This window comes from Pygocentrus nattereri, chromosome 15 (genome assembly GCF_015220715.1).
Source record: "Pygocentrus nattereri isolate fPygNat1 chromosome 15, fPygNat1.pri, whole genome shotgun sequence".
Lineage (NCBI taxonomy): Eukaryota > Metazoa > Chordata > Actinopteri > Characiformes > Serrasalmidae > Pygocentrus > Pygocentrus nattereri.
Window position 1 is genome coordinate 41,415,763 of NC_051225.1, and position 15,102 is coordinate 41,430,864.

General features: G+C 38.5%; 2 protein-coding genes across 3 annotated transcripts in view; both read right to left on the minus strand.

Moving 5' to 3' along the window:
* Positions 1 to 6,076: 6,076 nt before the first annotated feature.
* LOC119265281 (macrophage mannose receptor 1-like) lies at positions 6,077 to 7,291 on the minus strand. Its single transcript, XM_037545600.1, has one exon. The coding sequence runs from the start codon at positions 7,115 to 7,117 to the stop codon at positions 6,383 to 6,385; it is 735 nt and encodes a 244-aa protein (XP_037401497.1). The 5' UTR covers positions 7,118 to 7,291; the 3' UTR covers positions 6,077 to 6,382.
* Positions 7,292 to 8,066: 775 nt separating this feature from the next.
* frmd5 (FERM domain containing 5) overlaps positions 8,067 to 15,102 on the minus strand; it is a 40,154-nt gene continuing 33,118 nt past the window's right edge. For both annotated transcript variants that reach the window (XM_017721585.2, XM_037545599.1), the window contains one exon: positions 8,067 to 10,730. In XM_017721585.2, coding sequence (XP_017577074.1) covers positions 10,144 to 10,730 — 587 coding nt within the window. In that variant the 3' untranslated portion in view covers positions 8,067 to 10,143. The remainder of the gene's footprint in view (positions 10,731 to 15,102) is intronic.

Here is a 15,102-nt window from a genome sequence, read left to right on the forward strand (position 1 = left end):
TATTATTTTATACAGATCCAGAAATCTGAGATACAAAAATAGCTTTATATTAAGTTAAATTCCAAAACTGTGTCTCATACACAGATGATTGATCTTATTTATGCACATATTTTATAAAGGCACTGAATGGGTTGACGTCTATACTTCAGTGACATACAAAACTGTTTTTATTCCACAGAGCATTTAAGTATCATTTTTCAGCCATTTGTCATCTCCATTTCTTTTATTGTCTGAAATTCTAAACTCAGTGTCAGTGCTTCACTGAAGATTTAGCCTTATTCCTTTCCAGTTCACTCAAAAATTTTCCATGGCTTAAAATTTTTGCAGAAATATTATGAAAAAAGAATTTATGAATGTGGAAATCAGAAAACTCTTTGCCTCAAGGCAGGTGGTCTGCTGAATGGCCAGCTGCACATGTCCTTAATGATGTACACACAAAGACTACAGATAATGACCTGTCACAGAGATATTTACTTCATTTACTGTTTTTATTTGATTGAAAACTCCATGTTGATTTTTTTTAAAAATCTGAAATGGCTTTTGACACCTATTGATAATTAAGACAAAAGATTACTAATATTTTGCATATTCTGCAACAAATGACTGTGGCATCCATCTGGGCCAGGGACCAAGCCATAACTGTGTGCCATATATGAGCAAGACCTGGCCCACACCACTTAAATATGCTCACCTTACAGTGTATGGGCCAGAGCTGGGCCACAGCCGTTAAACGTACACCTTTACAGTGTATGGGCCAGAGCTGGGCCAGATCCCCTAGTTATATTCACTTGACCGTGTATGGACCAGCCGCTAAACTTACACCTTTTAGTCAAGTGGCTTTTATTGTCATTCCGTCTATGTAGAAGTACACAGTGGAGTGAAATTACGTTGCTCCAGGAACATCACAGAGCAACAAGGAACACAAAGTACAAAGTGCGAACGTGTAGACTGTGTGCAAGCAAAAAATTAAACTAGACACAATATAATGTGCAATAAATTGTCATCAAATCAAATCAAATTTATTTGTAGCGCTTTTTAAAACTGATAATGTCACAAAGCAGCTTCACAGAATTCCAGTAAAGACAGAGTTTTAACATGAATGTAAAACCCCCAGGTGGGCAAGCCAGGGGGCGACGGTGGCCAGGAGAACCTCCCTCAGAACTGAGGAAGAAACCTTGGGAGGAACCTGGCTCACCAGGGGCGACCCGTCCTCCTCTGGTCAGAATACCTACAAAGTTATTAGACTACTAATATTAATAGCAGTAGTATTAGTAGTAGGAATAGCTGGGAGTCTATAAGAACATCAGTGTAGGGTGGGCAGCTAGTCCAAGCAGGTGGTGGTAGCTGGGGCGTGGGCAGCTGATCTGAAGTGGGCAGCAGGAGGGCTCAGCAGTCAGTCGTCCTTCAGTGTCCGGCCGGACATGTGGGCGGTCATTTACTCGGAAAGAAAGCAGGGAGAGGGAATTTGTTTCATTCTGTTTGTGTGTAGGATACAGGATACCTTTTATCCTGCCTTCCGCCAGTTGACCGCTGGGATAGGCTCCAGCACCCCCCCGAGACCTGAGGGAGAAGCGGTTTAGAAAATGGATGGATGTTTGTATGTATGTAAAACAGGGCATATAAACATTTCCAGAGTGAGGCTAACGACTCCAGCAGATCTGACTATGACAGCTTAACTAACAGGAGAGAACCAGAAGGACACACAGACACGGCAGCACTCTGAGACAGTCTGGCGTCCCTCCGCTCCACCGTCCACAGACCTGAGTGACCACGTGCGAGCAGCTGGACGACAGCACCAGCGTCTCAGTTTACTATAATTCCCTGTGTCCATGGACCCCTGGATCTGCTGCCTTTATCTAGGGGGAACATTAGCTACCAAAAGCTAAACTGAACAAGTGAGTTTTCAGCCTAGTCTTAAAGATTGAGACTGTGTCTGAGTCCCGAACAGTTTCTGGAAGATCAGTCCAGAGTTTGGGAGCTTTTTAAGTGAAAAATTAGACAGACATTTGACACAGTAAACAGACAGGACAGTGCAGCATTGACACAGCACTCATTCTGGACATGAGGTAATGAGAATAAGGTGCAGAGATATCTAACGTGCTGTGATCTGTGAATCTTGCAGTTACATCTAATACAATTACATTACAGTGTATGGGCCAGAGCTGGGCCAGTTCCCTTACTTTTACTTACTTTATATTGTATGGGCCTCATTTGGGTCACATCTATTACCTTTTACAGTATGTGGAGCAGATCTGGGTTGAGGACACAGAACTCTTTTCACTCTCACACTGGTCAACTCAGTAAATTTGATCAAACACAGGAATCAAACAATCACGTGAAGGCTGACAGATCCCTTCAGAGAGCAAACAATCTAACAATAATATACAATAAGCTGCAATACAAGATTGCCCATCAATCATAATAGTTCCTACTGCCATAAATATATTCAGCTGTCAATTGGAACATGTATTGGAACTTCAGCTGCTTGGATACACTTCTATGGTCAAATGTGCTTATGTAATATTTTGTAGTGGTTTAAGTTTTTTTGTATTCTTCGGTTGTCGGGGTAACTGTGTAGCGGTATTGTTTTTAGTGCTGTTGTATGGATATATGTTTTGCGCCACTGACCCACTGAATTTCCAACATGGAACATAAAGCTAACCTGATTGCATAAAATCAACTGTTACATACAGTATATTGTGTAATATAGCTCTTGTACATTGCATTATGTACTCACTGTTTTTAGTGATGTTGAAATAGAGCTTTATGAGGAGGCAAAGTTTTCCTTTTAACCAGCAGTTATCAGTTTAGGTCCAGTTCACCTCGGGAAGGACTTGTTAATTAGTAGTTGCATCAGTTTAGCAGGGTTGCAGGGGAAACAACAGTTGGAACTGTGGATTTCCTGATTTTCTACAATTGAAACTACTTATTTAAACTGTATTGGGTTCTTTAGGCTTTTTCCAAATAAAGCACATTAGTGGCACCTGGTGGTTAAAGGCATGAGGCACAGTAATTAATCTATTGCTTCCTAGCAGCAGCTGCAGCAGTGTCCATAATGTGTCCATAATGGTGCTTTTGAAACAATGAATAATTAATGAGGGAATGTTTCATTTAGGATGGATGGATGGATGGATGGATGGAATGTTTCATTTAGGTTTGTTTCATAATAAAAACAGCAACACCTGAAAGCACACTTCAGTCCTGGTCGGCCACAGCTCTGCAAAATGTTTTTCACAGGTGTCTGACTGACTGTGCTTAACGTGACCTGCAGAACAGATTCCCCTGGTTGAGTGGGCGGAAACATTCTGAGCAGTCAGTTACATGACAAAGTTTGGGGTCACAACATGGCAGCCAATCAGGTTTCAGGGGTTACCAGCGCCTTCCTGCTGGCTCAGCGTTTGTTCCAATATCAGATTATTATTATTATTTTTTTTAAGATAAGCTCATTCAAAATAAGAATTTACTGGATTTACTATACGTTTTTAGAAATGCCACTACAGTTCTATAAATGACTCAGTATTGTGTTGTTCACTGACAACATGGTATTTTTGTAATTCTTACACAAACTGTGTTTTGGAAAGGTACTTTTACTTTGCCCTCAGTCTAATCCCATGGAAGGAGAGATACTTTGACTTGAGTATGGGTTAGACTACTCCACCCTGCTCTGGATAAGATATAACCCTCCGAATCATGTTGCTTAGGAGCCCAGGCCACATTTATAAACGATTTCGCCTTTTTTGGAGAACAAAGTACTTGATTTGGAGGAACATTCCTACTTTCTGACATTCTGTTATAGTCAAGGTCAAAGTCAAAGTTTATTTTATATAGTAGTTTCTAGAACAAAGTGTTATCACAAAGCAGCTTTACAGAAAAATCCAGGTCCAAGCCTCCATGACCATCACCAATGGTGACAGTAGCAAGGGGAAAACTCCCTAAGAGCAGGAGGAAGAAACCTTGAGAGGAACTAAGACTCAAAAGTGGAACCCATCCTCCTCTGGTCCACACCGGATAGCGAACAGTGTTAGTATAAAATAGTAGAATACAAAACGGGGAAAAGCAGGTGGAGCAATGGTTAATTAAATAGTTTGAGTTTATACAGCAGCATCAGCAGGAGGGTCAGTTCATGCAGGTCAGGAAACACAGAATAATTTCTGTAAAGAGTGGCTGATCACAGATTACAGTATTAACAGATAGTAAGCTGCTGCAGCCATGGAACAAGAAGCATGAGGACCTATGTTCAGGCTTCAGTCATAGGTTTAACATTTTTGGCATTCCTACTATAATTTATTTTGACTAGTAGTATAATTTGAAAAGTTTTCTAATTGGCCAATGTGCAGTATGCAAAAGAAAGTTTTGTGTTTTGTGGTGAAGTCGTGTACCTGGTGTCTTTGTAATCTACATTTGAACTGTCACGATTGGCCCCTCCAATGGATGCACTAATTGCTTTTATCTGCAGTGTGATGAAGATATTTTCAGTTATTACACTACAAAGACTACTGTATAACTTTAAACCTATAGAGCAATTTTACTTGCTTCCTGGGTATTATGCTGAATAGTAGTCAAGAATGTTCGTTATGCTATTTATTTTCTTATGCTGTAAACCACAATGTTGAATTAACTGAGTGAAGAAAATACAAGCATTTTATTTCAGTTCATTAATCCTATTCACATTTTAAAGTAAAATTTGCAGTCAGTGACACTGATATCATACATAAAGCAGCCAGAAGGTGGAGTTTCCTAACATTCTTAAAGGGGTTGTAGGTTTCTATTAATTGGCTCTTATTTTTGTCTTTCTCTTTAAATATAGTACGTTTTTGGTTGTACTATGTTTTGTTTATGTTAAAGGTTAGACCTGGGTGCATTATAGAGGTATTTGTCATTGTGTTTTACCATTATGGTATTTTGTGTTCTGATCTACCTGTATTGTATTTATAAATGTAAAGCAATTCTATTATTTAAGTTTTGCTAACTTTGTATGTCACTGTAAGCATAAATATGTTATAATGCATAACCTTTGAAAAAGCAGCTTTGTAGAGATCGGCCTGTAGATTTCCATTCCAGTTTGTTTCATAACACAGGCAAATTATTTGTTCAAAGTAATTTGCATACAGTAAAACTAATTTCCCTTTTTTCAACTAAAGCTTCACTCAGTGTTCATAGTTTCACTTTAAGAAATAATTTAGAGCCTGAGATAGAAGGGAAGTCATATGTACTGACACTGTAAAATGACAGTTCTTTTCTCTAGACTGCATAGTTTGGTTTGTGGTAAATATTTAGGGCCAGAATTTAAATGACGCATTTGCACATGTAGATAATTCAACTTATCTGTACAATAATGCTTAGTAGAACTTTAAAAAAAAAAACAAATCATGACAGGCTTGTTCATTAAGAAGTCAGGGAAGGGTTATAGAAAATGTGAAAATGAAGAGATCCATTTTGAAATCACTAAGCAAGTCCAAGTGCAAGTATTGTGGGACTGCAAGTGGCAACCATGAGAAGCATTCCAACAATACTTTCCCTTTAATTTTAGATTCAAACAGATCTTTTTTAATGGAATGACTCGGAAGCGTAGATCAGCCTTAAGGACTTAACCAGGCAGATGTGCCTAAGTGAGGATTATTGAAGGGAAAAAGTGTCATTTTGATTGTAGCTATTAAGCCAATAGGAGATTGGCGTAAAGGAACAACAGAAACAGAAACTGAGGGTTGTAGATGAGTAAGGAGCTAATTGGCAGCAGTGCAGACTTTAGAACAACATTTATTGCTAATTATTTTCTTGTAGTAAATATAGTTATGTTAATGCACAGTAATAGTTAAAGTACTGAATTATTTATTTGTAACTTAGCAACAGACACTGCAGCTTCAGCAGGGAGCACAGCTCAGGCAGGAGCACAGGTAGACTGGATGAAGTGAAATTCAAACAAATAAAAAGCCCCATAATAACAAATAGCTTAATACCTTTATTTTCATCATTAAAGTAGAACCACAAACTATTCTTTATCACAGGCAGTATAATGATACTCAGAACGTTCGAGTTTAAGACCACGCCATTCTTCAGATCTAAGCCAGTATTTTTCTGCATAAGATACTAATAGGTTTTTACAATGGCTTTACAATCTCTGGACAACGCTGTTGAACATGCACCTGTATTAACCTAGTCAAAATAAAAAAAAACAATCTTTATCATTTTGTTCAGTTTCATTTACAGAGATCTCTTCCAACTTATGAAAGACTGATATGACTTAAAGGCCTAAAGGCATTTTTTGCTTTATTTAACTATCATCAATTTATTAAGGAAGCCCCAAAACATTCAGTTATGTATAGCAATATGAACCTGACATTGTTGATGTAGTTGCTATTGAGCTATGAGAAACACATCCTTCTCACTGATAGCAAATAAAGTTCAGTTTCTCTTCACAGTCTCTGTTCTCCCAGTGATCAGCTCCAGATTTTCGGGCTCCACAGCGGAGAAACTGGGCAGGGCATGAGGGCAGTGACACATCGCTCCCCAGAGAGTCGTTGTTTGCCCACAGCCATGAGCCATCCAAGAAATACAGACCTGTCCATACACTGTGTGTCTGAGCATTCACACTCTTCTTTTTGGCAACAAGCAGTTCTCCCTCTGTGGTCAAGCTCACCAGGTCAGTGTAGTAATTTCTGCAGTACTCCAGGGCTTCCTCCCACTTCTTTTTCTCCTGCACCATGATCAGCTCAGGTACCCATTTGTAGCAGAAAAACCTCCGACTTGTTGTACAGTATGCATCATACCACTCATCATTGTTCGTAGCCACACAGTGTTCATATTTAGGATTGTTTGGTTCTCCAGATTTAAATTTTTGTAATTCTGCCTTGCTTCCATCAGACCACTGACTAAAGGATGTCTCATTCTCTCTCTTGCTCAGGCCAATCCAGCAAAAGTCATTGATCTGTGCTCCTGCAAAATTCTTGTTTTCGTCTTCAGTGTCAATGGTCGACAGGTCTTCATAGTTGTCTCTGCAGTATTTCTGAGCATCAGACCAGGTCAAAGACACATTCACATAAATATGTCTTCTTACTAACAGACATGTAGCTGCTTCTGTTAGAGCTGTCAAAAGGAGGACAAAGTGAGCAGTCATCATCACTTGCTGTGGTGAGTTTGAGCTCTGGCAGGCGCTTCTGAGATGAAATCAGTAGACAAATAAATGCAAAACCAGTTGCCCAACTTTGAATGTTCGTCTTAGAAATGGAGGAATGCAAACTATAAAAAAAGCAAATGGATACAATTGTAAAAACAATAGGCACAGCAGTACGTTGAAAAGAGTGTCTGTTTTGATTTAAGCTCAGCTGTGAAAAGGTTTAAAATTCTGAACTGAATTCTAAACTGACTGTAAAGCATAAATTAATTTGACAGAAGTGTGTCATAGGTATGTATCCAGAACTTTTTTTTTCGTTCATGCAAAATTACTTCTTTTGTTTTATTCTGTCCTGCAAATACATTTGAAACCTGTTCAGTCATTTTTGTCTGTTTTGTTTTATGACTGCATAATTGTACTGTGATTTGTTTTCCCCTGGAAAACTAATTTGCATAATTTTGCATAGCTTTTTTCCATTATCAGTAAATGTCCTTTGTCAAGTGTGCTGCTGTAGAAATCATAAAGGAACTGTTCCTACAGTAGCATCCTGTACTATGAGAGCGTAATTTCTGTAATTGTGTTTTGCAAAATGTTAAAAGAAAGTAAAATGTCCAGACTTTTTCATACAGGTGGACAGGCTTTATTTTCTACATAGAATAAAAATAAACTGCTGTAATGCAATTTTTGACATATACCATATATAATACAAAAAGGTGCATATATAACAAATAACTTCGTTATATACAGCTGGGATAGGCTCCAGCACCCCCTTGCAGAAGGAGAAGTGACTTAAAAGGGGTGTGTGTGAGATTAAGTGATGATAAACTCTATGGGAAGGAATCAGGGTGTAAATGTGCCATACGGGACCCTGGAACCTGGGCAATACTTGCTCACATTCATTTTGAACCCAACACAATTTATTTTAGTATTGCTTTGTGTTTAAGTCACTGGTCTGTCTTTTTTTTTTTTTTTTTTTTTTCAATTTAGCTTGTGTAAAATTTAGTGTGTTAATGTTCACAACAATACCATAATGCATATAAATTCTTGGAAAAAAAAGTTTTAACTCTATTTTTAACAAAGTCAACCAAAACGGATGAAACTCAGATTTGACTTCCAGTCCTGGAGGTCCGCTGGCCAGTACAGATCCGTGATTTACCTGCTTCAACACAGCAACAGGCTCCTTCACAAAATAAAGCTTCTGCCATAGCCATCTCAATTCCCTGATCTAAACCCCTTCAAAAGTCTGTGGGGTGAGCGAAAGATGAGAGTACGCAATAGAGGACCCTGGATGATCTGCAGAGATTCTGTAAAGAGGAATGGTCTCAAATTCCCTGCTCTATATTCTCTAATCTTCTAAGATGTTACAGGAGTGGACTAAGTACTGTTTTATTCGCAAAGGAAGACTGTAGAAAGTATTAAATGCAGGGTGTCAAAAATTGTGTTGTGTGTATTAATTATCATTTGCTTGATGATGGATTTTTTTCTGAAAATAAATGTATAGGATCAGAACTGAGGAAACCCACACTTACACAGTACTAATTGCACATCTGTATGCATTCAGGATTCTGTACACTGAAATATACTGGATGTATATAGTTAAAATGCACTTTAATAAAATAGTTTAACACTGAAAAAATATGGAGAATATATTTTAAGCTATTTTAAACAGCAGCAGTATACTATTAAATGCAAATATGCTATAAATAATAAACATTTTCCAATATAGGGCATTTATATATATGTGCAATCCATATAGTAAACTAGTGTTACAATATGCTTCACATTATTTCAAGAGGAAGACATGGACACAGTGTTGTGTGTGTGTGTGTGTGCTTGTGTGTGACTGTGTATCTGGAATTTTTCCAGATGCAAAATTATCATTTAAATTTAATTACAAACAGAAAATAATAAAATAAGAATATATTTGCTGTATTGTTCAACTAAAAGCAAGCTGGAGGCTTGTTTATGTTGCAGGGATGGAGTTTTGTTTCATTATGCCTCGGCATGCAGTGGTTTAAATGCACACAGTCACTGGGCATTATAACCAATATCTATAAGAGCTAATCAAATCTACATTAGGCTTTAATTGAGAAAAAAAAACAACATTGCTACTGGATGAACACGTAATTGCTTATCAAGAAAAATTGTTTCAGCAATTATTATTATTAAATATTATGACCATCCACGCTTGAAAACTAAAACACTTAATGTGACACTATCACATCAAGAGTCTGAACTCTATTACTCTGGATGTGTAAATCACCACAAAAATCACTTTGATAAAGTTGTGATTTTGCATTACTCTGTGTATTTTATTTTGATTCTCTAAAAAGGTTCAACATGTCAAACTGTGGAAGTCCATGTCTGATTTTAGTATGAACAACTCCTTTGAAACTGGAGCTTCCATCACACACTGTAATCATTTATCAGGGCTTTTCTCCAACTGGCAAATTTGATATGCACCCTAAAATATTTCCTTTCTCCAATATTCATGTTTGAAGCAGCTAAGTAAGTCACAGTCCCATATGGTACTGTACATTCAAAAAACCCTCTAATTCATCTTAGACTCCCGTCTGTTGTACAACTATTAAACCATACAAAAGGCATATTTTGCCTACAAAACAAAAGGGAACTGCATGTGAAAAGGGTCAAGCACTGATGAGAAAAAGAAAAAGGCAGAGCAAGAAACAGCAGAATGGGGAATGGGGAAATGGAGAAGCGAACAGCAGAGTGTTTCATGAGAGCACTTTGACGAATAATTTCATGTTTTTACTGTAATAAAAAAAGGACAGGGTATTTGACGGCAGAATAAGGAAACACATTGATGAAAATGATTTTGCATTACTTTCATCAACAACCTAAAACTAATAAAAAACAGCATTCTTGGCAAGGTACTGCGGCTTTGTCTGTGGCTTTTGCCTAGTACAGAATTGGAAGTTCTAAGAGCATGACACAGCGATAATGCTCCAACCTGTAGTGTCCCCTGGATGTTTATGATCTAAAGAACAGAGAGGCCCTTTTTAATATATGCCTCACTTATCTATGAGGTGCCCTCCCATCCAGCGCAGCTTACAGGCCAGCCATCGTCTCAAAGGGCAAAAATACTCATAGTGAAACTGCTGAAACTCAGGTGTCCGCCGGATGTCCCTCAGGAAGGCTACATCTAATTCAGACTCTGTCAGAGCAATTAGAACCAGGAGAAGGGCAAAGAGCAGAGTGAGAGTCACCAAGAAGAGTCGTGCCAAACTGGCAATGACTTCACTGAGCCGCTCCACCTCAATGCTACTGGTAGATTGCTTTCCTAGATGAGTGGCTCCTCCTCTTGTGCCAGCGAACCTCCCTTTGTCTGGATTGAATGCCTCCCCTGCCTTGTCTGGAGAGCATGTCTCTTGAATGCCGGGAGAGCCATTAGTATTATCGCCCGAGGACTGGTCCAGTGAGCAGTTGCTGAATACTGGTGTGGGCAGCACACTGTCAGAGGGACTATAGGATTCCTCAGAGAATTCTGCTGTTGTATTTCTGCCCTCTGCTCCACTGGCATGTGTACTCATGAAAGAGCCACCATGAGAGGTGGATCGGACAGGCGTAGAGTGGCCACTGTCACGTAAAGACTCTAAACCTAAGAGAGTGAAAAGAACAATATGTACATGAAGTTATTCAAATGGATGTATTTGTAATATTAGTTATGTTTATTTAAAATAGTAATGTCCAACACACTAATGCAGTAATAGAATTGGGCAGTAATGGAACACACGAAATAGCATATAATGTGATTACATAATTAGGATACAGAAAAAAGTATTCCATTAGTTACAGCCAAAAAAAATACAGTAATCAGATTACAGGTACATTATAAAAATAGAGTGATTATCAGCAGCATTACGTTCCAATACAAACTCATCGTCTTGAATTTTTTAAGTGATCCTCTCGAGGCAGTACTGTCATATACTGCCAGTGTACAGTGCAGGGCTTAAAACAGAGGTTTCTAGCTGTGGGTAACTCTTGTTCTGAACATTTTTTTGTTTTCATTTAAACAAGGAGAAATACATTAATTATGAAATAATTAGTACTCTTCACTTGCCAATTAAAGGCTGGAATAATGGAACAGAATAATCATGGGGACCCGTATGAAGGCATCCATGATTAATGTTAATAATCATAATATAGTATACTTATTCTGTAGTTGATCTACTAAAGTTAATCCAGAGTGTTTATTTACTAACATTACATAGCAAAATCACTGGCACGTCATACGTCAAACTGGCAATAAACAGTAATAAATTAAAACCAAGGCTGCTCAGGGTGTGAAGAGCCAAGTCTGTCCACTCTGGCTATTTTGACAATGTACTGCTTGAATGCAGAAATCTATGAACCCAAAAGTAATTGCCCAGCTAAAATTTGGGAGAAAAGAAAAAAAAAACAAATTAACTTGAAAAACAAGATTTGCACTTTGACTCAATTTGGCCTTTTAACAAATTGAGTCAAAGGCCAAATTTTTCCTTTTTGTTTTGGTCAAAACTTTACCAGTATCTTTGAAAAGTGAAACAAAAAGTCTTTGAATTCATTAAAAAGATAAGTGTTAAAAATGTTTTAGCGACTACATAAAACTGGTGGTTTGGCTGCAGTAGAACAAATAGCTTATTAAATGCTTATTCAATTCAGGACATAGTGCTAGGAGCATGTCTCAGACAACGAACACTTTAATCAAAGTGGAAGAACACAGACAGACATATATTTAAATTAATAGCTGCTACACATCACATCCTCAATATTGCCATAGAATTAAAATCAGCTCCTTACAGCTAAGCCTCAATAAAAACTATATATGGTGCTGGAATTAAGCCTATCAATTAAAACAATTTGCATCCAAATGACAACACCAAAGACAGTATAAGGAGCATAAATATGGACCCCTGGACAAAGAAGAAAGTAATAAGTTCTAAAACATCATCTTTTAATTCTCTCTGGGTGTGTTTACAATTGGAGGAAGCCAAAAGATGCCTTCACCCGTTTATTCTGAATGGTCATATCCATGCATTTAATTTGACATCATATAAGAGCCACCATGTTGATGGCCTAAGCTAACTAGATAGTTTTGAGCACCAGCCATTGGTTGTAACCTACATTTTATGTTGATATTATTATTTTTGTGTGGGTATACAGTGGAGTATCACTGGTGAAAATGCCTCTGTTTGGCATTCCTTCCAACTTTCTGTTGTTTATTTAAAAATTTTATAATATATATACAGTAATATATATAATATATGTACATAAATTTACATATCTCTGGCTGAATTTACCATCTACCATTTTTCAAAATAGGAGTGTGATGAAAAAAATATTATTATACAAAATACATTTGTTCCATTCAGTATTAGTGTTCAGAGACCAAGAAAAAATTCTGAGATAATCTGTAATAAAATATGAGATGCAAAGAAAAACCTAGCAAGCAACTTCTAGTCAAATGCAAGCTTCGCTGAAACTCAGTAGTATGGACATCTAGAAAAAACAAGACTTCTGAAATAAAGTAATTTGGAATCAAAAATATGAACTTTATGGTCACAAGCATAAACATTATACTGCAGAGGAGTCAACAAGGATCACAAAGAGAAACAAGAACACACCATCCCAGCAACGAAGCATCAAAGTTGATTTCTTCACACACGTACAAACATTGTTGTCAAGAAACTGGCACAGGTCAAATCCAGAAAGGGTAGCAAGTACAGACACACAAACACAACAAAAGAGTTCAGGCAAAAACAAAAAAAAGTCAAAATACAGTCAAAGTCAAAACCGTAAAAGATTAGGAAATAAAATAAACACTCAGCAGCTCAAGAAACAAGCAATACCTCGCACTGAACTAATCTATTCTAAAGGTTTGAGAGGTCAACAGGTCTTACAGATTACAGAGAGATCGGGGATTGGAGCGTGAAGGAAGGTCAGGAGTTATGCGATCACCCAGAGGATTCTGGGAGATGGAGTCCATGGAGCCAGAGGGATTCATGACAGCACCCCCACCCCCTGAGAAAAAAGTCCTTGGTGGCCTCAGAGCGAGGCCTGCCAGAACAACCACCCCGCCCATGTCCAGAAATCTGAACGGGAGAAGACCCAAAGCCATCAACAACAAAGGGAGATCTTGACTATTAAATTTATCACTACAATTGTGAAGTCATCACCTGGAAAGATCTTGGAAACAGATGGATTACAAAAAGCGGAAATACAGCAAGACAGGTGGACCCTTTTCTTGCCAAGAGTTGATTTTAGGTTCTAAGAATGCCAAGGCCAATGCTTTATCCCAAACAGCACCTATTTTATGTGAAGCAGAGGCATCTTTCAGGTAATGGACTATAAGCTGCCCTCATGTGTGGTAACCAGGGTATTGGAGCATAATGCTGGAGGATCGACAGCCTGTTAAATTCCGTATTGATTATAAAATCCTTTTATTGACTTATAAAGCCCTACATGGTCTCGCTCCTGAGTACCTGCAAGACCTTGTTTCTCATTATGAGCCATCACGACCACTCAGATCCCAGAGCGCTGGCTTATTAATAGTCCCCAGAATTCCTAAGGCTGCAGCTGGGGGAAGAGCTTTTTCTTATAAAGCCCCCAAACTCTGGAATGATCTTCCAGAAACTGTTCGGGACTCAGACACAGTCTCAATCTTTAAGACTAGGCTGAAAACTCACTTGTTCAGTTTAGCTTTTGGTAGCTAATGTTCCCCCTAGATAAAGGCAGCAGATCCAGGGGTCCATGGACACAGGGAATTATAGTAAACTGAGACGCTGGTGCTGTCGTCCCGCTGCTCGCACGCGGTCACTCAGGTCTGTGGACGGTGGAGCGGAGGGATGCCGTGTCTGTGTGTCCTTCTGGTTCTCTCCTGTTAGTTAAGCTGTCATAGTCAGATCTGCCGGAGTCGTTAGCCTCACTCTGTAAATGCTCACATCCCCTGGTGAGCCCCGGTTCCTCCCAAGGTTTCTCCCTCAGTTCTGAGGGAGGTTCTCCTTGCCACCGTCAGCCCCTGGCTTGCTCACCTGGGGGTTTTACATTCATGTTTGTCTTTACTGGAATTCTGTGAAGCTGCTTTGTGACAACATCTGTTGTAAAAAGCTCTACAAATACATTTGTTGTGATTTGGAGCATAATGACTACAGGTAATCAATGGTTCCCATATGTATTTGAAAGCATAATTATTATTAATAGATAAGATCCATTAACCATTTATCCATTAACAAATTTAACTGCCCTCCATCGTCTCACTGAGATGATTATATTCACATTTTAGTGACTGTGGATCATTTTGTCTTTCGCTGCTATCCTCACTGCCATCCAGGTTGCCAAGGCACAATTCCATCATGTTTCTCATCACTGTGGTCTTTCAAAGGACATTTGATCATAGTCAGCATCACTTCTTCCATCAAATGAGCAGGTGGAGGAAACTACTCAGGAAGCTTTGTGGATTTTGAAGTGGATTCTTTCCGCTCTCCCAATTTCCCATTATGGAACCGATTTAAAGCCATGGATGTAGTTTGCATTGTCCGTATTAAGTGCGGGCTCAGCGCTGTCACTTTCTGTGGATACCACTGTCTGTTTGCTTATCTTCCTTTTTTCTGTGTGTTCAATGACGAGGCCTGTAAGTCATGGAAGCAGCGATTCACAGGTCTCTCCCCCCACCTCCCCCACCCCCATTTTCAGGTGCATAAAAATAGAGATGGAAATGGAAAGTAACAAGCGTGTTTCGAAAATGTAAAAAGCACAGGTTCATTCTTTTGAAATGTATTGAGTAAAAATAAAACGTATTAAGTGACAGAAATACCTAAAAACTTTACTTACGCACAGTAACAAAATACTTGTACTTCATTACTGACCACCTCTGCTCATTTTAGGACTCATTAGGGCAGATACATATAGCATATGCACTGGCAGTTTTTTTGACACTGGCAATTGTGGCCATTGTTCTGATAATAGCTTCAGCTATAGTGGACTGTTGGACA

Excerpts from the sequence above, each read along its gene's own strand:
- LOC119265281 (XM_037545600.1), bottom strand. The coding sequence starts at position 7,117 with ATGATGACTGCTCACTTTGTCCTCCTTTTGACAGCTCTAACAGAAGCA.